The sequence below is a fragment of the Balaenoptera ricei genome, chromosome 4 (assembly GCF_028023285.1).
Source record: "Balaenoptera ricei isolate mBalRic1 chromosome 4, mBalRic1.hap2, whole genome shotgun sequence".
In the NCBI taxonomy this organism is placed as follows: Eukaryota; Metazoa; Chordata; class Mammalia; order Artiodactyla; family Balaenopteridae; genus Balaenoptera; species Balaenoptera ricei.
In genome coordinates this window covers 150,656,538-150,677,968 of record NC_082642.1, presented here as the reverse complement: position 1 = coordinate 150,677,968, position 21,431 = coordinate 150,656,538, and the positions used below count along the sequence as shown (strand labels likewise).

Sequence of the window (21,431 nt, the reverse complement as noted above, 5' to 3'; positions counted from 1 at the left end):
AGCAAAGGATGTTGACAGTAGAGACAAAAGGGTTATGAGAAAAGCCGATTTAGATTCTGTGAATCTTCTAAGCATCAGTGTACGGGTTTAGCAAAAATATCAGTCTGACTGGGTTAAGAGAAATTTTTTTAAAATATGCCTAGAAAGAATCAGAAACTTGGGCTTTGGCAAGACAGTCAGATTTGCATACCTTGCTGAACAACAGACCAAAAGTGTCTTCACCAACTAAGCCGCTGCAATGGTGCGTATTAACTCAAGTGGTGGGAGGAAGGTACTTACGGGACTACACTGCTCCAAAGAGCAGGGAGGAGAAAGGGCATAACAGCACAGAGGAACTGAAGGGATCAAAACACCCTTTGAGATTCAGCTACTTCCTAGCAAAAGTGTGCCTTTCCTCCTCTAATCCTATCTTGCAAGTGTAATTATTTAGAAGTACATGTCCTTCCCTAACAAAGCCTCTTCAAGGTTGCTTCCTATTCATCTTTACTAGATGCTGGAGATGAAAAGAACCTGGCACACAGGATGCATTCGAAAAATGTTTGATGAATACGTACATCAAAGAATAAATGGAAAGATAGATGAGAGATGGAAGTTACTAACTCTACTTAATTCAACTAGAAAGGAAGAAAGGATTAAACCAAAAAATGAAATAAAATTCAAGGAGAAATAAGATCTTCATTGCAAAAAGGAAAACAGCATATATATATATATAATGCGTATATATAATGTGTGTGTATATATATATATAAAGGCAGAGATACATAATAAAGTTAAGCATATCCTGTTAGTCAAAAACAGAGATGTATATGGTCAAGGAACTAGGAACAAACAGGTGGAAGGTGGAAATAAAGACATAGTGGAAGAGACTTCCCTGGTGGCGCAGTGGTTAAGAATCCGCCTGCCAATGCAGGGGACCCGGGTCTGAACCCTGGTCCAGGAAGATCCCACATGCCGCGGAGCAACTAAGCCCGTGAGCCACAACTACTGAGCCTGCGCTCTAGAGCCCATGAGCCACAGCTGCTGAAGCCCACGCACCTAGAGCCCATGCTCTGCAACAAGAGAAACCACCGCAATGAGAAGCCCACGCACCGCAACGAAGAGTAGCCCCCCGCTCGACGCAACTAGAGAAAAGCCCGTGTGCAGCAACGAAGACCCAACGCAGGCAAAAATAAATTAATTAAAAAAAAAAAAAACATAGTGGGAGACACGTAAAGGTGCCTCCAAACTTCTAAAGATTCTTGGGACTAATAAAACCAATGGACATTCGACTCCTAGAGTGTACAAGAGAATATAACAAAACTCAGCCTCCAAAAACCTATGAAAACTTCTGGTAACTGAGTCAGCAAGCTTCATGTAGAGACAATAATATTTTACAGATAATCTGCCATAGGGCATGACAATAAAATTTCAAATTAGAATTGGAAGGAGAGTAAAACCCAAAGTAACGATAGCCCTCATTTTGTTGTGTTTATTGCTCCTTCCAGTCTAAAATCAGCAGCATCTACCCTGGAGTACTGCATTCAAACTTGGAGGTCACATATAAAAGTTGTCTAACTCCTAAGATAAGCAGAATTTTTAAACTCCCACTGTGCTTCTGGTTGACAACATGTTCTTTTAGGATAAGGCAGCAACTGGCAACAGGCTCTGAAATTTTAAGCTTCAAATGCTAAGTGAAGAGTGGATACGAGGATTTCCCAGTAAGTTGGAGTATTCAACATAAGCATGTTATGCTCCCTCCTGAAAACCTACTAGAACTACTGTAAAGGAGTGGTTTTTTTGTTTGCTTTTTTTTTTTTTTAACGTACAACTCTGCAAGAATGAGGGAGAAAGGAGGGGAAAACAGCAATTCAATTTTAGAAAAAAAGAAAGCAGATGGAGAAAAGCAGCAATGGGGAAAACCAAGAGTCAACCATATTTACACTGCAGAATTCCCCAAAAGATCTGGGAATTGGCAACACTGAGTACACCTCTGAAAATGCAGGTGAGTGGGGGACTAAAATAAAGTTGGTTGAAAGTTTATGAAAGTTGGTTGGACCCCTAGCTGCATGTTTGGAGGTTGATTCTCTGGAGTGGGTAAAACAGAGAAGTACACGGACTGCAGGACACAGGCACAGCTGTAAGAGGAGATATTATACCAAAAAGGAATGAAGAAAAAAAGGCACATTGCATGCTGAAGACCCCTGTGCTCTTTCTCCCGACTGGCTTCCAGAATGATGGCCCAAGGCCTTTTATCCTTCAAAGAACCTTCTTTGGGGAATCTGACCTGTTCTAAAGAGACTGCAGGAGCCATCCAACCAACAGCCAGGCCCTGAAGGCCCGACCATGAGGCCGACAAACTCCACCCACACACTCAGAGCATTTTTTAGTCCACCCCATTAAACATAAGCAAACCACCAAAGATCAGAACACATTTGTGAAAAGGCTTTAACATGTGAGACCAACACAAACAAAATAAAAACTGGAGGAGACAATGCAGAAGGAGAAAACTTTAGCATCTTCAAAGATGAGAAAATACAGCATACATGAAATACAGAACAAGGCTATAAAAAAGAAAGATTTGGGGAACAAAGGATCTCTTAAAAATTAAAAACCTGACAGAAATTTAAAAGAAATTCTTTTTTAACAGAAGGGTTGGAAGATAAAGTTTAGATACACCTCTAGAAAGACCAAAAAGACAAAGATGAGAATTAAAAGACTGTATGAAACCAACTGGACCAGTCCAGAAGATCCAAGACATGAACAAAAGAGGTTCAAAAAGAGGAGAAAAACTACCCCCAAACTGAAGGACACGGGGTTGACAAACTGAAAGAGGCCACTGAGGGCCAGTACAAGTGAAAGAAAAGCTTTCTTCAAGGCACATGATCATGAAATTTTAAAACACAGGGATTAGAAGCCAGAAAAGAATGGTCTTATGTTTACACATTTCTGAAGGAAACTACTTCACAATCCAGAATTCTATATTCAGCCAAACTTTCAGACAAATGAGTAGAATAAAAACACTTTTAGACATGCAAAAACTTTAATTCTAAGGCACTGTAAAATTGAAAAAAAATAAGTAAATGTGTCAGTATTACCAGCTTTCTTGCTGTTGGAGAAGGGAGATACAAACATAGAAAGGGGAGGATAAAAAGAAACCGCTGGTGCTGGTTTACAACTGGAGGCATCAGTAGATGTGTACGTGAACTTCCTAGTTCTGTACACTGACCACGTTTACCTCTGTAAGAATGAGCTCACCCAGACCTTAGTTTCTAAATACCATACCCTACTAAATGCCTGATCCTGAATGGGTCAGGGAAAGTACAAGATGAGCCCGGAACACTTTGTTGTGCTGGAAAATAAGGAAGTACTCAAAAAAACGATGGAATGTGCCACAGGACACAAACTAGCCTGAAGGGAGACCTGCTAGCTAAATCTGGAAAACATCTGATCAAAATAATGACAGTAATGAATTATAACCCACTAAATAATACATGAGTTCAAACTGATAAATAAATGGGGAAAAGGGGAAACTCTTGATTTCAGTATAGTAAAAAAAAAAAAAAAAAAAAAAGTTAGAAAAATCACTGTTTCACACCACCACAGTAATAACTTACTCAGGCAAGAATTATCAATGGGGCTTCCCTGGTGGCACAGTGGTTAAGAATCCTCCTGCCAATGCAGGGGGGACAAGTTCGAGCCCTGGTCTGGGAAGATCCCACATGCCACAGAGCAACTAAGCCCATGCGCCACAACTACTGAGCCTGTGCTGTAGAGCCCGCGAGCCACAACTACTGAAGCCCACGCGCCTAGAGCCCATGCTCCACAACAAGAGAAGCCACCGCAATGAGAAGCCTGAGCACCTCAACAAAGAGTAGCCCCTGCTCACAACAACTAGAGAAAGCCCACGCACAGCAACGAAGACCCAACACAGGCAAAAATAAATAAAATAAATAAATTTATTTTTTAAAAGAAGAATTATCAATGGATGCTAAAACTAGGGATTCAAGCTTGATGAGGAATAAGTTATTTACATAAACTCTATCTCCCCACAATTTACTTATTACCAAAGGGGAAAACATTAACTAGACAGTGGAGAGACCTGATAGGTACCACCTCAATCAAGTATCAAAGTTAATGTCAACAATAATGAGACAACACAACACATGCCTCTCAGTGTGAGGCTTTGAGGACATATTATTGCTTACGCTGTAGTCCTGCCAAAAATGCATAGTGTGAATCAAATCATGAGGAAACAACCCTAAATAGGGGTGGCATTCACAAAATGACTGGCCTCTAAACTTCAAAAATATCAATACCACAAAAGACAAAAAGAACAGCTGAGGAACTATTTCAGACTAAAGGAGATAGACATAAGAGCTAAATGCAATGAACTGGTTTCCAAACTTAAAAAAAAAAAGTTGCTATAAAAGAACATTATTGAAACAGCAACATTTGAATAAAGACCTTAGATTAAAATATCGTACCAGTTACTTTCCAGATTTTGATCATTATATTGTGATTATTTATCCTTGTCTTAAGAAATATATCCCTAAGTACTTAGAAGGTAAAGGGGAATGATGTCTGCAACTTATGTTTTCAAACGGTTCAGGAAAGTGTCTAATGAGAGAATGACAAAGAAACTGTGGCAAAATGTTAACTACTATGAATCTGGATGAAAATGATTCCTGAGTTCTTCAAACTATTCTTGCAACTTTCCTATAATTTGGAATTATTTCAAAATTAGGAATGAAAACACTAAGAATATTTTTATTTATTCAATGTTTCATATACAACTCAATTCTCAGTCAGTATTTGCAAGTCCATGTTTACCAAGGTAAAGAATGGCAATAATTGGTGGGGGAAACCCACTGGAACTCTTCATGAGCCAAGAGAAAAGGAACTGAGATACAACCTTTTGAGGGTAGACATGTGTTCATATTGAAAATACTTAGTCACAGAAGTGTAAATTTTTCATTTTATTCAAAGTTGGTACAGAAGTGCTAACATTTCCATAAAATAATTACTATACTTCAGTTACAGGACAAAATACCACAGAAAGGAATATACTTTGCAAGAAATGTAGTTCATCTTAAATTTCCAAATACTTTTAAAGGCTAATGCAGCAGCTGGCAAAATAACACATAGTACACAAAGAACAGTGTATTTTACAGAGTCAGTAATGAAAACTGACAGCTCTTTAGCAGATTTGCTTCATTTTTTTCATTTTTAAACAGTAACACTTTTAAAAACACATTAAACCAAGATCATACATGTCTACAATTTAAAAAATGAGATTGTATACAATAGGTTAGAATAAGTCAAGTTAGAATTGTCATGTATGGTTAACAATCCTAAATCTACAATTTTAATTGTATTCCTTTCAATATGGAAGTAACCTGGTTTATACCAAATTCTACTTTCTGCTTGCAACTAAAACATTGTACAGTGAGATGGACCTGATCAGTCAAACCTTACAAAAAAAAAAAATGCTGTGGACAATGAAGGTACCCTGGAAATCAGTTTACAATTCAAAAAACTCACCAATAACCCAACAACTTCATTTAAAATCACATTTGGTCTACAATGCATAACTGACAAAACAATCCATGTATACAATACACAACCCCAGTGCACAGACTGGTCTCTCACAGAACATCTGAACAAAGCTTAAGAGGCAGGACACTGGGAAAAACATTTTTCAATGTAGACATCTTTTAAAAATGCATTAATACTTACATATCAAAATTACTAGATAAAAGCAGCAGTACTCTGCTGACATTTGGCTTAAAAATAAAGGAATGAATGAAGCAATTTCACAGGATATTAGAAAAGGAATTGGTTTTCTTCTTGAAGAAGACTACTAACTTTTGCACAGCAACTATTTTTGATATCCACCTTATCAAAAAAAAAAGGAGAAGAAGAAGCACTGAGAAGCCTAACATAGTTCATATGTGATTGCCAACATAGGTCCAGGCAACAGAAAATGGGATGTCCAAGCAAAGAATGGGTAAATCCTCGCTTTATTTTGGAACTCTGTTGGCAATCTATAAACTGAAGCAATACTGGTGGGGGAAAGCAGGGCAACAGATTCCATACCATCATCTGACACTAATGTAATATGTCATTATTTAAAAAATAAAGCTTTTGCATTTTAACAACCCCACAGAAAAGTCCATGAGCAAAAGACTTGTTGATCTGTTTGCCACTCAAAAGTCAGAGATCTCACAGTGAAATTAGAAAATTCTATTTATACATATTTACACCGCTAGGACTACTTTCACCTAGACTAATTAAAGCAATTTTCCATGGAATTACAGATGAAAGATATTCTGCCAAAGGAATCTTCAAAAGCATCCTTTAAGTTCTTAAAAACTATTTTAAATTTTAAAACAAAATTTAAAGGTACAGAACACATTCTACACAGGACTAACAGGTTATTACTGCTTTGCCTTATCACATATTGTTAAGCCAAAGATGTTCCTCAAACCTCTCCTTTCTCCTGCATTTCTGGTACTCCTCTCCAGTAACCCCACCGAAGCCTGAGGTTTTACATTCTTAAAAAATGCTGTAGGTCCACAACCTGGCGACTTTTAGCTAGAGGGGGTAAGTCTCTCCCTCAAAGTGCTCAGGTTAATTCTTCTAAAACATGTTCCATTAGTCTATACCAGCTTTAATCTTCATTCCATATATTATTAAAGTTGATTATCTCTAAGAAGATAAACATACAAAATAGAGGAGAGTGGGAACAAAGATAGTCACTTCTCTCCATCCTTAGAGTCCTTCCATCTTTTGACATACAGGCAAAATCCAAGACACAGATGTATTTATTCATTGTTTACAAACAGGGACTATTCAGGTGAAGAAAGTGACGAGTAAAATAAGGATAATGTCGAGTTCAAGAAAACACATTATTTTCTTCTTTTGCATGCATATTCACAGATTTCATCTAATCTAGTCTTGAAGCGGGTAATGAGACAGGCAAAAGAATCCTTTAGACTCTTACAACCATTGTGAAAAGCAAAGTAGTTCATTTGGCAGATCTGTCTCAGTTAGTTTGATGCTCGTAACACTTGGATCAAATTCTACTCTATTAAAATGAAGTGCAGTGAAGCATATGAAAAAATAACTTCATTAAGTTTAGATTAAATTTACACAAAGATTAAAGATTAGTATTTGCCCTATTAAAATGTGAGATTTCTCCATGTTTTCAGGGTACTATTGACAGGAGGTAAAATTTCCTAAAGATTTATGATTAAAAAAAAAAAAATCCAATGGCTCTACAGCTTAAAGCAGAAGTCTGTCAAAATGTTCCACCCACCAAAAACCTAGAAGTCTGTCCCTGTTTCTCAAATTCCAGATTGCAGGAAAGAGCCCACAGACCCCATTTTAGCTAGTAACCCCCCAATACAACTGCAGTATTCTTGACATTGGTATTCTCTCCTCCACCAAAGCAGTACAAACGTACTCAGATTAGAACGCTGAATCCCTTATGATTTAGGACCCCTATCTTAGGTACCTCACTGTCTAGGGCTTTCAGTACTGCGGTCCTCATCCTGACAACTCGAGACAAACCCATGGTGGGCTTTTTATGCCTGGCACTTGTGGGATAATGAGAATACTGTTAGTCTTGTGCTTTCTACATGTGGAGTTACAAATATGAGGGAACATGGTTTTGTGCTTTCTATGGACACTTACTTTCAGCGTTTTCCTTATCATGGAATGTGAAACTGTTGTCACATATATGTTCTCAGATATGCCTATCCAACCTACACTGGAAAATGATAAAGTTAAAATACACTCACAGAATAAGTAACCTTAAATTTTTAATTAAGGATATAAAAGAAACAAATACAGATGAATAAATAACATTTAAGCTGCAACACAAACCAGACTTACCTGGTTCCTTGAACTTAAACAGAGACTGCATATAAAGTATGTAAATATAAATGTATTTCCTTCACTAGCTATAACAATATTTAAAAAGAGGAATTGTAACAAATAAGAGTTATCTATCAAGAAAGGGAAAGGTGTGAACTAGCAGATTCAATATTGGCAACCAGAAGGCACTAATCAAAACATAAATTTCAGAAGATGATTATATTATGGAATACCCTACAGAATGGCCTTTGCCAATTGGGGGTTTCAATAACATAGATAGCAATGAGCTTAATTTCAGTTTCCAACTAGTATAACAAAAAAGTGAGTTATTAAGGAACATTCCACTTATAGAGGTATAGGCTACACTGATATATTGGAAAATTATCCAGAGTAGTTTGTCCAGAGGCAATAAAAAAAAGTAAACACTCCTTTATCCAGCAGCACTAGGGTACAAGGTGAATTTCCAACATAAGTCTCCAACAAAGGTGTGGTTATCTACTGTCAACTTGTGCTGTTGCCGAAATCACTGGAAAATGTATTTCCCTCAATGACAGAGTTCACTCACTGTAAACTGTCTTGAACTGGGGTGGGGGGCTCCGTTATCCTGGGCAACAATTATAATACAGTGCTTCTCTGAGGAGAGCAAAGCACTGCTCCTATACTAACAAGAATCTGAGACCACTGTGCTTTGTCTTGACTTATTCTAGCATCCCTCTCTTCAAACACGCTATATATCCAGGTAACCAAACCAAACTTTTAAAAGTCTTACATAAATTAAGGTTATTGGTTTAAGTCAAGTCTCAGATTATGGTCCTCCCCGAAAAAGTAAAGTGCATGAGATGAGTAATGATACAGATACATCAAACCTTTTTTGTTTACTTCTGAGTAAAAGACTATATGCCAATGGTTAAGCCTGTTAGTTACCAGATAAATGGGGTGCTTAACCCAAAACAATAAGCTAAATCCTATCTTTTATAAAGGATTTGAGATGGAAACAAACATTAATTATATCAATTCTCTTAACATTCCTTTAAAGGTGAATCAGTAGTTTAAAGCCTTATTCCCAGCACTGGAGAGAGAAGTTTAAATAAAAACATTTATATGACAACGTGAATAATGGCGTGGGACTCAGTGCTGGCAAAGCCCATCAATTATTTTGAACCTTAGCTAAATTCTGTTCTGGAGTCAAAGTAGTTGAGTATCTACTCTTCCAACAGAGGTGAGAGTTTGACAAAAAGCATACCAAATTAAGAGAAGTTAGCTTAATGGAGGAAAAGGGGTTTGCAGCCCTGAGTTAAGTCAACCAAGAAAACCAAACGTAGTGATCAAAAGATTACTTCTTATGTAATCCAGCTTCATACCTAACTAGTACAAAAGGGTTTCTCTATATGCCAACTGACTAGTTCCAACTTTTTACCTTTAATTACTGCAAGAACAAGGCTTTTCGGCATCAAAACAAACTCCATTCCTCTCTACATTGTGATACCATCATTTCAAAGGGACTGGTGTGAATTTAACTATTCTTGCCTCCTAATTTTTGAAAAATGAGTTTCGAGAATAAAATACTGATGAATTATTAAGGGCTTTTATTATTAGTGAACACAAAGTCTAAGAAAATAATTCTTGAGAACAGTTTAAGCTAATAGAAATTTAGTATATTTAAACACAACTATATTTAGTGAATCACTATTTGGATCCAGACCTTCAACTATGGGGCAAAGCAGCACTTCTGCACACCATGACAATAAGCCTGAAAGAAAGTGAATTAAGCTGACAAAAGATCAAAATAGGAATCTGTTAAGTGTTGAAAGAATAGGTGAATAATTAAAGCAATGTGAGGGAAGACAAATAAAGGGGGAAACCAGTCTCTCTGAATGGTAGGTAGGCATACACACAAATAGGAATATATCCCATTTGTAAAGTCTGCTCAGGCTAATGTCAACATTAAAATGACTTGAACAATTTAACACCTGGCTAATGATAAATCTTATGAATACTGAAGCCTAAAACCATTTTTTTCTACTAAAGTATCATTATGAAATATCAGTCATTTTAACCTCAAATATGTTAATAAACTCATGCTTTACGATATTCAACATCAAACCAGGGTTTAACAAGCTTGATCTTATTCACTGTACCCTAATCTATATGCGGAGGGGTTTAAACTAGCTGATAGCAAAGATGCCTCAAGTTCTAGGGTTCAATGAATATGATTCTACATCTAACACATTTTAAGCTAATTTTGTCTTCTGTTAAGTCTGCATCACCCAGGTACTTCTCAGCATCTCACTTAATAGTGTTTCTGACTTCTTAAGAAAATTTTGTCCTGGCAAGTCTCCGTACTCATGTAATTCAACAATGGTCTTTATACATCTCTCAACCCAAACTCAGGAAATGCTGAGGTGTCACTACTAGATACCCATGTGGTCATTTTCAGCCATCATACCTCAGATGAAAATGACACATGGGCGTAAAGTATAAGAAAAGCAAGTAAGCCGAATACTGCCAAGTGGGAACATTGATGGGTCTAACCTTTTAATAGTTAATAATATAGCAGCTCTATAGTGTGGTAAAGAATGAGAATAACCCATACGCTACATTAAATGATATCTAAAGAGAGAGGGGAAAGATCCACACACCCAATATAGGGAAGACAGCAATGGACTGAGAAATGTAGAGACTTAAAGGTTCTAATCACCCTGGACAAAACTTTCAAGCCCCCACTTAGCCTCAGGTTGGAGAACTGAGTAACAACCTTCCCACTCAATTCTTAAAATGTGAAGTTTCATGGAGTGATGGGCCCCCACTAATTACTTGACTTGCCATCCCCAAGAGCTAGGGCTTTGTGACCCAGGCCAGCCTCTTTGTGCAAAAAGACAATGGATCCTTTGAGCCAAGTGAAAAAGAAGCCTTGGGAGATCAGATCTGCTGGATTTAGGCCAAAGGACACAGCACCATTGCTACTGCTTGATGCTTCTCTAACCAAAAGATAAGAGTGATAACCTCACCAGGAAAGAAAGGCTGGGGAAAAAGACTGGCTCAGCTGTTTCAAAAGCCGTTTACTGTCTTGGGTAGGAGGACAAAATATTCTTAGATGAACAGGGAAATTAGAGGTCCCACAAAGGAACCAATAATCATTCTGCATGTCAGGGTAATAAGCTCTTCTCATCAGATCTGGAGACTAAGATTGCCTGAGAGGACAAAAATCTAAGAACTGGGGATACCATTAACAGCAGATAAGACAATATTTTTCTCCACCTTTGAACACCAGTGTCCTCGCTTCATTTTGACTCGCAGCTAACTATTGTAGTCAATCACTCTTAGCCAATTCTGAACTTCAGCTTGAGCCAATATGAAAACATATACATGTTAATGTCTAGGTATCAATGTCATCATTTAGGACCCATTTAGTTAGTGTAAAGTATGACTATTTTGCTAGCTTTAAGACAGACCACGTATCATTCCATGAACAATCATTCTAATGAAATGCAGACTGAAGAACGGTCCCCTGAAATGAAGTTGCAATCAGGAATTCACATACTTATTCAAGCACATTATCTATTACTGGGAAGCAATAAGAAGGGCAAGCTTCAGGGACTTCAGTCTAAATAAAATGTTTATACTGGCAAGAATAAACAATCCTAATGGATATGCTAATAATCATTCCTTATTTACAAACATTAGTACTCTAAACTTGACCTACTGCTATATACACATGAATAGACACAAGATGATGTATTTTATGTATCCTACTAAGACAACAGCAGAGAGAAGGTAGGGGGATGCTAATATCCCAAACTATTAGGAGTCAACATTAAATAAAGGGGGGAAAAATCCACTTAAATACCACCTATTCATTGATGCTTTTAATAGAAGGGGTAAGAAGGCTGCTCAGCCAATATGTCAATCCTCACTGCTGAGTTACACAGCAAGGTGTTCAGAGTCAAAGAAAAATTTTAATTCCTACAACTTAATGTCAATTTGAAAAATCTAAGATCCTGTTATTTCCCCCAATATCAAAAAGCTGTCTCAAAGGAAGAACAGTTCCTTTGAGAAAAGAAGAGGACAAACCATGAATCCAGATTTGGACACCTGGTTTTCTGTTCTTCCCAACAGACTTTGTAACCTTGGACATGTCACAGCCTCAGCCTCCACACAAGAAAAGGATGGTCCTTATTTTTATTTGGCCCCCAGCTTATAAACCTTAAGAATGAAATTGAGAACAAAATTCCACAAGGCACTCTAATAAGCTCTCAGAAACCATACTATTCGTACATGAATTATTTTTTCACCTACAGACTCAGTCCTTCAGAAAGCCCCCTGGAGATGGGAAGACATTATGCTACCTGATAATTTCTAAAATCAACTTTGAACTAATCAAATCCATCATAATGAAACTAGTTTATAAATACAAAAAAATTTAAAGTCATTAGGACTGAGTTTTGATTCAAAATCTACAAAAATATCTAAAAAAGTAATAATTTTCCCCTGAAGAATAAAGGTTAATAAAATCATGCAATTTAAAAAATATCAGAGATTACAGAAAAGTCAAAGTAGATACACAATTAGTTTCCTTCATCTGTCATGGAGGAAAAAGGACAGGACACACAAAGAACTACCTAATCTGTAGAGCTTTTCTCAAACGTCTTTCGTACCCTGTCCTCATGAAGGGAATCAGCCTGTGAAAAATGGATTCTCTTCCAGGAAGGCTGTAACTGGGTACGAAGCCATGTCAAGATAGAGGGTCCTACAATTAACGCAAGTCCTGTAATCTCCTCTACAAGACACACTACTAAACCGGTAGAAGTTCTTGTTCATGGCACCTCTTGAACATGCTATCCATTCTACAGAAAAACTATACTGACAATCCACCAATGGCAAAGCGTGCACTCTTGAGTTTTCTGTTACTGATGGTCAGTTTGCATCGAAATATCATCACACTCTAAGTCACTGTTAACTTTTTAAGCAAAAATGTAGAGGCTGTGTACACATGGTAAGTCTTTTGAAAAAAAAGTAAATCGGGGAAAAAAGACTTATCAAGGATACAATATGATCTGAGAATTAAATTTTCACTCTAAAAACTCAACTGCAATATCTCATGATCTAATCAAGTAGGGCGACCCAGCACAAAGGCAGAGTTAATTCTTCTTCAAATTTCCGGACATTATCTTCCAAATGGATCCACTTGGGAAGGTACCTGGCTAATAAAGAATGTTACCAAATGACAAGAACAAAGCTAGAGAATTAATGAAGTATGAGAACATGAAAATTCCAAGTGAACACATGGCAAAAAGTCCGATATTTAGTATTAGACTATCACCTGTTCAGCTTAGTCAATCAAATGCTGCTTAGGAGATGCTAATTTCCAAACTATATAAATGATCTTAATTTGGTCAGTAAATCTGGGGATCATCAGCAATGTTTACTTCATTTTCTCCCCCATAATCATTTACAATACAATCATGACATACAACTTTATAAAGACAGACTTGGTGGTCATTTGAGTATGGTTCACTTAAACTTCAAAGTAGGAAAAAAAGAAAAAAACAACTGGAACAAACTTTTTCCCAACATTCCATATACTGGTGGTACAAGAATAGCTACAGGAAAACATTCTTCGTCCTTTCTTTCAGCATTCAGAATCCATAGGCTCATGCTAACAAAACAAACCTGGCAAACGAACTTGCCCTGAAACAAGCACATGTTAGATTTTCAGTACATAATTGATTATACAATGTCTACAAATTCAGTTTTTTAAAACGGAAGTAGGGATTACAGAGAGAGAAAAAACTTTAAAATGAGCAAGTCTTCTACTTCAGTGTAAGAAGGCCTACCAAGATTTGGCAGTGCAGACAGTCTATCTTATTCGTGATATCTTAGCATATATTCTGCTCTAAGTGCTCTATGAGAATAATTGGTCTCTCCTTACTTTGGTATGGAAAATTTTAAACCACATTTGCACAATTCAGTCTGTTAAACAAGTTTTACTTCATTTAGATTGAAATTTTACTTTCATCCATCTCTGGGAAAATAAAGTCTTGCAAATAGATGATTTTTCTGCTAAGTAAAATTTGGCTAAAACCTACAGCGTAAACAATGCCTGAGAGATGCAACAGTTACATAGGTGTTTTGTTTTTTGTTTTTTTGTTTTTTTTCAAAGACCAGTATTTTCTTAAGTTAGTGTCTCATCATATCCTTAAAAGTTCATAAGGAGAAATAAACAAACATGAAAATTCCAAGTGAACACACAGCAAAAAGTCCAATATTCAGTATTAGTTTAACTTGTGGAGTTTCTTCCAACATTTGTAAACAAACAGCCTCCTCCTCCATCAGGTCTCTGAGACTCCTCTTGCTGAGGCTCTTACTTTTAAAGCCACAGAACCAATCTATGAACTTCCAGTACCGGCCTCCATCCTCTGTTTCTTTCTTTCTCTCTTTCTCACCCATGAGAGCTGCTTGCCCATTGGAATAAGCATCTACAGGTGTTTCTGCCTCTGAATGACCTAAAGAAGCCACTGGGTTGCCCTCCTCTCTGCAGGTCACCAACAGATTAACATCTTCAGGCTGCAGGCCCTTAATGCTATCTTCAGATTTCCCATTGGGAATGACGTGGTTGACAGCCTCACTATTCTCACTGCATCTCAGGATGCTCTTCTCTTGCATTTTGTATGGTTCTTCTTTTGGGGAGCAGCTCTCCTTTACCACCAGGCTCTTCTTAGACCAAAAGGTGGTGGTACGAATCTGTTCCTTCGTAGGAGGTGGCGTGAGAAGGCTAACAATTACAGTAATGAGTCCTGTGACCCAAAACAACGCTGTGGCCACGTACATATAATGGATGTCTTTGATGAAGCCTGGCCTGTTATCAGGTTGGTCACATTCTGGGGCACGGTAGGCAAAGGCCAGTGTCAAACGGACTGCTCCAAGAACAAAGCCAGCCATTCCACCATAGAAAGCCCCTTGTTCATTGCAACGCTTCCAGAAAATCGCCAGAAGGAACAGGGCTGCAACTGGGGGCGTCAGGTAATCTGCCACCTCCTGAATGTAAAGGTACATCTGGCCTCCTTGCATCTCCACGATGATGGGCACCCATGCAATGCTGATCACTACCATAAAAGCCACAAATATCCTCCCCACAATCATTAGTTCCCGGGAGCTTGCACTCTTGCGGATGAGTTTGTACACATCGAGGGTGAATATGGTACTGGCACTGTTAAAGATAGAGTCCAAGTCACTCATCAGAGCTGCAATCATCACTGCCATCATTAAGCCCCGGAGGCCCACAGGAACCAGCTTCATCACCAGGCGTGGGTAAGCAATGTTAGAGCACCCAGCTCTGCTTCCACACACTTGCATGCAGTGCTCTGGGTTGATGCAAGCTATATCATCAGCAAACAGTATCCTGGAAATCATTCCTGGGACAACTATGATAAACATTGGCAGAAGCTTCAAGAAGCCAGCCATCAGAGTAGAGCCTTTGGCATGAGCAATGTTTTTAGCCGCTAGGACCCTCTGCACGATGACTTGGTCAGCACACCAGTACCACACCGAAGCTGGGGTCTGCCCAAGAATGAATCCAGGCCAAGGAACGTCTTCATCTGTTGGATTCCGCAACATTTTCAGTGCATCTTTCTTAGGGTGGACATTACAAGAACTTGTGTTGGAAAGGTTGTATGTCAACAAGATGGAAGTGACATTGGGTGAGGCCAACATGTACCTTCTCTTAACTTCCTCAAACCCGCCAATCTCCATCATGCTAATAATCATAAGTGTGAGTGCCCCAACGATCATGAGCAGAGCCTGCAGAGTGTCTGTGTAGATCACCGCAACAAGGCCTCCGGTGACAGTCAGCAAAGCAGTCATGCCAATGAGTAGGATGACAGACACATAAAGGTTCCAACCCAAAGACTCCTGGATAAAGAGGGCACCCGAATACAGATCCACTGAGAGCTTGGTGAAGATATAGAGAATCAGAGACAACGCTGCAAAATAGACCTGAATCCTATGGCCACCAAATCGCTTGGACAAGTATTCAGGCATGGTGTATACCCCTGACCGGATGTAAATCGGGATGAAAACCCATCCCAGAAGTTGCAAAAGCAGTAAGGCATTGAATTCCCATGCGCCCACTGCAAATCCACTTGCAGCTCCAGATCCTGCCAGCCCAATGAAGTGCTCACTCCCAATATTGCTCACAAACAGAGAGGCACCAATTGCTACCCAGGTCATAGAGCGCCCCGCCAGGAAGTATCCACTTACAGTGCTTCTATTAGATTTCCACATGGCAAAAAAACCAATGCACATGACCAGGATAAAATACAGGGCCACTATGGCAATGTCTGCTGTCTCCAGTACAGCCCTCATTTTGGTAACTTTGTGAATAAAAGTGTCCAGTGACAGAAGTGTCCAACTTTTTATTTACTCATTAGTAACCCCAGCCAAGTCTGTAAACCATACGTGAACTGGACTACACAGAGCAACACAGCAGGTCAAAGTCTTTGTCCTTTGGTTTGCTGTCTTGATGGTGGCGGTTGTGATAAACTTTGAAGGAGACAGTTTAAATTTTCCTCCGCTTCTTAATTGGGATTGAGAACTTAGCTCGTACTCTTAATCCACTCTCCACAAGACCATCAGCATTTACTCAGGTGCTGGAGGAGAAATTCTGAGTTGCAGCTAAGTCTAGTGAAGCCTACTGTACCAACCCTGCAAGGCAGCAAAGACAAAAGACAAAGATTGAATTAGAGGAGGGGCTCACCAAGCGATGAGGAAACTTTCAGTCTAGCAAAACGGCGCAACAAGACATTATAAAAAGAAAAAAAAAAAAACTTTTAAAATATATGTACTTTAGTTCCACAGGAGAGAGTGATCCATACTATCACATCTGATATTTAAAGTCAGGGAGAATAGTTATCATTTTGAACTAAGAACAAAAATTCATCGACCTCCTAACTAAGTGGCTTAACTTCTCTGGCAACTAAGAACTGCCCACCATGACACTGCCCTTTCTTGTCTTAGTGTGGTAGTCTCAGATTGGAAAGGCACCAAGGTCTTAAAGCACCTTGGGGGCGGGGGAGGGATAACACTAATTATTCATAATAAATAAGGGCACCAAAATGAATCTTCAAATACTGTGAATCCTAAGAGTAATGTATTTTATAGCCAGTTAGGGTCCTGGACAGAACAGGTATTTACTAAGTGTTATCATCTACCCCCAAACACAATACCAAGTCCTGCTTAGTCTGTGCAGACTACTGTTACAAAATTTTCCTAGATTCCTACTACAAATGTACATCTGTGCTAGTCATCATATATTACCCTAGAAATTGTGACATGACTCCTGCCCTAAGGGGAAACAAGATGTTCCACACAAAAAAACTAGGAACATACAACTTATAAACAACCCTAAAATTTTACTCTGCTAGCTAGAAGGAAGACATTGAAAAAAAGATTTGTTTAATGTTAAAGAAAGTAATTTCCTTCCCTTCCATTTCATCAGGCATTATTTCCAAGAGAACCTCTGAGAAGATAAAGGCACTGACTCAAGGTTTGATTTTGCTGAATAATTTTTCCTTTTAAATGCTTTCTTGTTGAAGGGTATACAGAGCAAGGAGAGGAGGAAGAAAGAGAAAATTTTTCTGGAAGACTGAAAAATAACGTCATTATTATTATATCTTCCAAACCTAAACAAAACAGACATCTATAAACCATTAGATAATAAATTATCTTCAATAAGTCAATCAGATTTTTTCAGTCCTGGATTAAGAAAATCATTGAAAAACAGACATTTAAATTTACCTAAAATTGAGTTTATGAATATGACGGGTTTTCTCCTGGAAAAAGAGACAAATTCTGAATCTTCAAAGTTATTATAATTGGAGCTGAAAGACCAATATGAAAAACACTTTGTAATTCAACCTAATGCCTTCCACATGTTAACTCCTAAAGTGATTTCTCCTTTTGAGATAAGGCAACCTCAGAGTGAAATGTTTTTTTATGTTTGACAAAGCAGATGCTTTTTGATGAATCTAGATATTTTCCTTTAAAAATTATTAAGTCCTATAAATGATACTAAAAGCCACCTCTTTTCCAAATAGACCACAGTACTAAACACTTAACCACACACCTCTTACTGGTAAGGAAAAGAGCTGGAAATAATGCTTAAAGATAAACACGCTACCGAATTAGGTTATTAGGTCTAATTAATAATGCTGCCACGTAGAAATGTCTTAAACCCATCTTTATGCCTTTTTAAGCATAAAGCACTACAACAATTACACTAAAAAAAACTAAAATCTTTCCTCCTAAAAGCCAGTGTCAATAATGACTGGCATGAGTAAAACTGCCACACACAAAAACATAAAATACACTAAAAGTTGGTATTTGTATCACTTCATACTTGCCAAAACCTGAAGCTGCTTGTATTTCTATGACTACTTTCTCTGATCCCAAAATGTTCAAGTTATTTAAAAAAATACTTGGACATTATTTAGGAAGAATTACCTAAATTTTTAATAAAATCTAATCAGGTGACTAATAAATATTAATTATTTAAAAGGGTACCTGTAACATTTCAGTATAAGGGTTAGGTCCTCAATTACAAAGAAAACTGCAGTTGGCAATTATGAGATCCCTGCCCCCAACAGAGCTCCCACTGCCATCCAACATCCAAGCCATACCCTTGCCATTTTGTTCCAACTTACACACAGATAAGCCTAGCTCACTGGTCAGAAGGGCCATTTCAAGTGTCTCTCTTCTCAACGGCAATGCTTGACCATCTGCCTCCTCAAGAAGGGACAAACAGCCCGAGTGCTTTTATGTTTGTCTGGAGGGAAGGTGGAAGGGGCTATGCGCTGCAGGGGCTGCTGCACCAGCCTATCCGTTCAAAGAGCAGAGCCCTCAGAGACAAAACAAGCCCTTCCTTCTCCGATCACTAGGAAGCACTGCTAAAATAAACAACACTTTCCCATTGTCAAATATGATGCAAGTAAGATACCTAAGCCATATTCCGCTCCGTGATGAATGCTTAGACTGGTCTAACCCCTAACTTCCCTAGAACAGCTGGCAGGTAAGCTAGAGAGAAAAGATGTTGGGCCCACAGGAGAGGCAGCAGGAAGACGCCAAACACTAGCTCAAGGCCGAGTTCTCAGCTCTTTCTGCCCCTCAGATCCTTCAAAAGCCACTGCCAACAGTCCCCATCTCACTGGATACCATAGCAGTCTGTGGACAGATTTAAGATTTTTCCAATTTAAACAAAAAACATCCAGAGACCAGCACCTAGTAAAGACTGGAAAAGGAAACAAAAACAAAAACAGATCAAATTAGTTTACAGAAAAATATAAAATACTATAATACAATGCAGCCAAATTTTACATCCTAGTCATTAAGAGAGACTGTCACAGCCTTTTAGGAGATGAAGTGTGCAATTCTTAAAAAATGGTTCCAAATAAAATATACAAGTTTTGCATATTTTTTCTCACTCTTTTAAAAAAGTAAACATTTCTACAACAAAAATATAACGAACACTATCCAGAGTTCCTTTATTGTTAGAAAGAATATACATGGAAAAATTTTTTCTCCAGCTAAAACGAAATTTTTTAATTTATGTTTTTATATTTCTAGGACTAAGCTGGTTCATGGTTCAGATAAATCCCTTAAGTGAGAAATGTGGGACAAGTAATAAAGTAGGTATAGTAATGATAAGTATGTGGGTTGGCTCCTTGGTAGTGCATTTTTAAGAAAACGATTATTTCTGTAATGAGAGTAATAGACGTAGAATGTATAAAGAAATGGTCCCCTAGTTATGATGGCCAGTGTAAGAAATTGAGCTGATTTCAATCAAACACAAGGGTGTTGTGAAACAGAGAGACCCTCCCCAACAGGAGGGCACTTCTGTCTCAGAAAGCAGTGTTTTGTTGATAGTTCCGCACAAAATTAAAATACAATCTTGGTACATGAAAGTACTATTTCATTTACTGGGATGAATTAAATTACAATTAAAGAATTAATCCAAATAAAGAAGTGTACACAAATATTTGCTGTGTTTGAACTATAAAGAGTAAAATAGGTAAGACCAAATTTAAATCAGCTATTAAACCCCTTCAGGTAATATAATCAAAACGTAATTAGTTATGACCAAATCTAACATCTCTCTTCTATTATCTAGGGAGAACATATAGTTTATCTTCCAAGCTAGGAAGCTATTCTGGGACATTGTGTAAAATCCAGGATGTATGGTCACTCTGAAAAGAAAGTCATCTGCCATAAAAACCAAACAAAGAACAAGAAAAACAAACCTTAAAGCCATCACGGCTGCAAGTCATAATAAACTCAATGAGGCTCGTGAACTACCAAAGAGTAGAACAAAGTGACCCTCAACGTGACCAAACCACAATCGTTTTAGCTTTGGGGTCGATTTAAAAACCAAACATTCAAAAGGACAATCTGAATAGGCAGAGCCCACTACTGTCAATAGTAGGCTTGCCAAGTCTTGCTCATTTTCTGATTCGATGGAAAATATTCCCTTTACTAACTAGTAATTTAAGGGGTACAGAACACACCGACACGTCTGAAAACTTACATGTGTAGGTGGCATGGTCAAGAAAGCAGACGAGCTTTGAAGGGCTGGGGGTCCAAGCTCTGTCACTTCCTAACTGCAGGATCTTAGGCAAGTAATCTCTATGAGCCTCAACTGTCTCATCTGTAAAATGAAGGCACCACGCAGCTCCTAATGGTTTAATAAGGAGTAAGTAACACCTAGAAAGTGTGTTGCCTAGTGCAACAGGCAGGTGCTCAGTAAACGTCACTTCACTGTCTACAACTTGCATAGACTGGAAGTGGTGATATCGACTCCTTTCAAATTAAACTATCAACGATACCCCAGGTGTTTTAGGAGCCTCATAGAAGTTATTTATAGATAAAAAGAACTAAATAAAATAATGTATTAAATATGCAGTTCTGTCACAAATATTTTAAACAGGCTCCCAACCAACTCAACTATTAGCTCCTATCTACATCACTTCATTCAAGTTAAATACAAAAAAACTCACTAAATTTATATAAAATTCTACTTACAGACTTTTCAGACACATTTTCACTTTTGTTATCTTGATTCAAAGTCCAACAAAGCAAACTCCTCTAGTGGAATAGGTTACTGGCGCTTGGTATATACATACTCATAACAGGGCCTTCCTCAACCCTTGCTTAACTTTAAAAATGTAGAGCTTGGCTATGATAGCAGTTTATCAGTGACACCGAAAGGAAAATGAGTGTTTCTAATACAACAGATATGAATTCCAGCCAATTTTAAATTACAAGTGGAGCTGAAGACATGTAATCATATAATAGTCCCTAAAACATTTAAGGAGCTTGCCCTTAAATTTCTTTGGCAAAACATTTCTACTATACCTACAATCTTGCTGTTCAAGTTTTTGGAAGTATGCAAGAAATGTATGAAACCGTGATTGAACTCAAATGGCATTCAAACTATATTCTGAGGGTTCCTAGATGGGACACGGGGGTGTCCCATCACAGGGGTGGGAGGTGAGGCAGAGTGAACAGGGATTTAAGCCCCCCTCCAG

The 21,431-nt window shown here is 38.1% G+C and overlaps 2 protein-coding genes across 5 annotated transcripts in view; both read right to left on the bottom strand.

Moving 5' to 3' along the window:
- Nucleotides 1–21,431, bottom strand: part of MRPS6 (mitochondrial ribosomal protein S6) — a 148,611-nt gene that overhangs the window by 25,868 nt on the left and 101,312 nt on the right. The window lies entirely within an intron of this gene.
- SLC5A3 (solute carrier family 5 member 3) overlaps nt 4,941–21,431 on the bottom strand; it is a 34,479-nt gene continuing 17,988 nt past the window's right edge. For all 3 annotated transcript variants that reach the window (XM_059921489.1, XM_059921484.1, XM_059921488.1), the window contains one exon: nt 4,941–16,557. In XM_059921489.1, the coding sequence (XP_059777472.1) occupies nt 14,062–16,218 (2,157 nt within the window). In that variant the 5' untranslated portion in view covers nt 16,219–16,557 and the 3' untranslated portion in view covers nt 4,941–14,061. The remainder of the gene's footprint in view (nt 16,558–21,431) is intronic.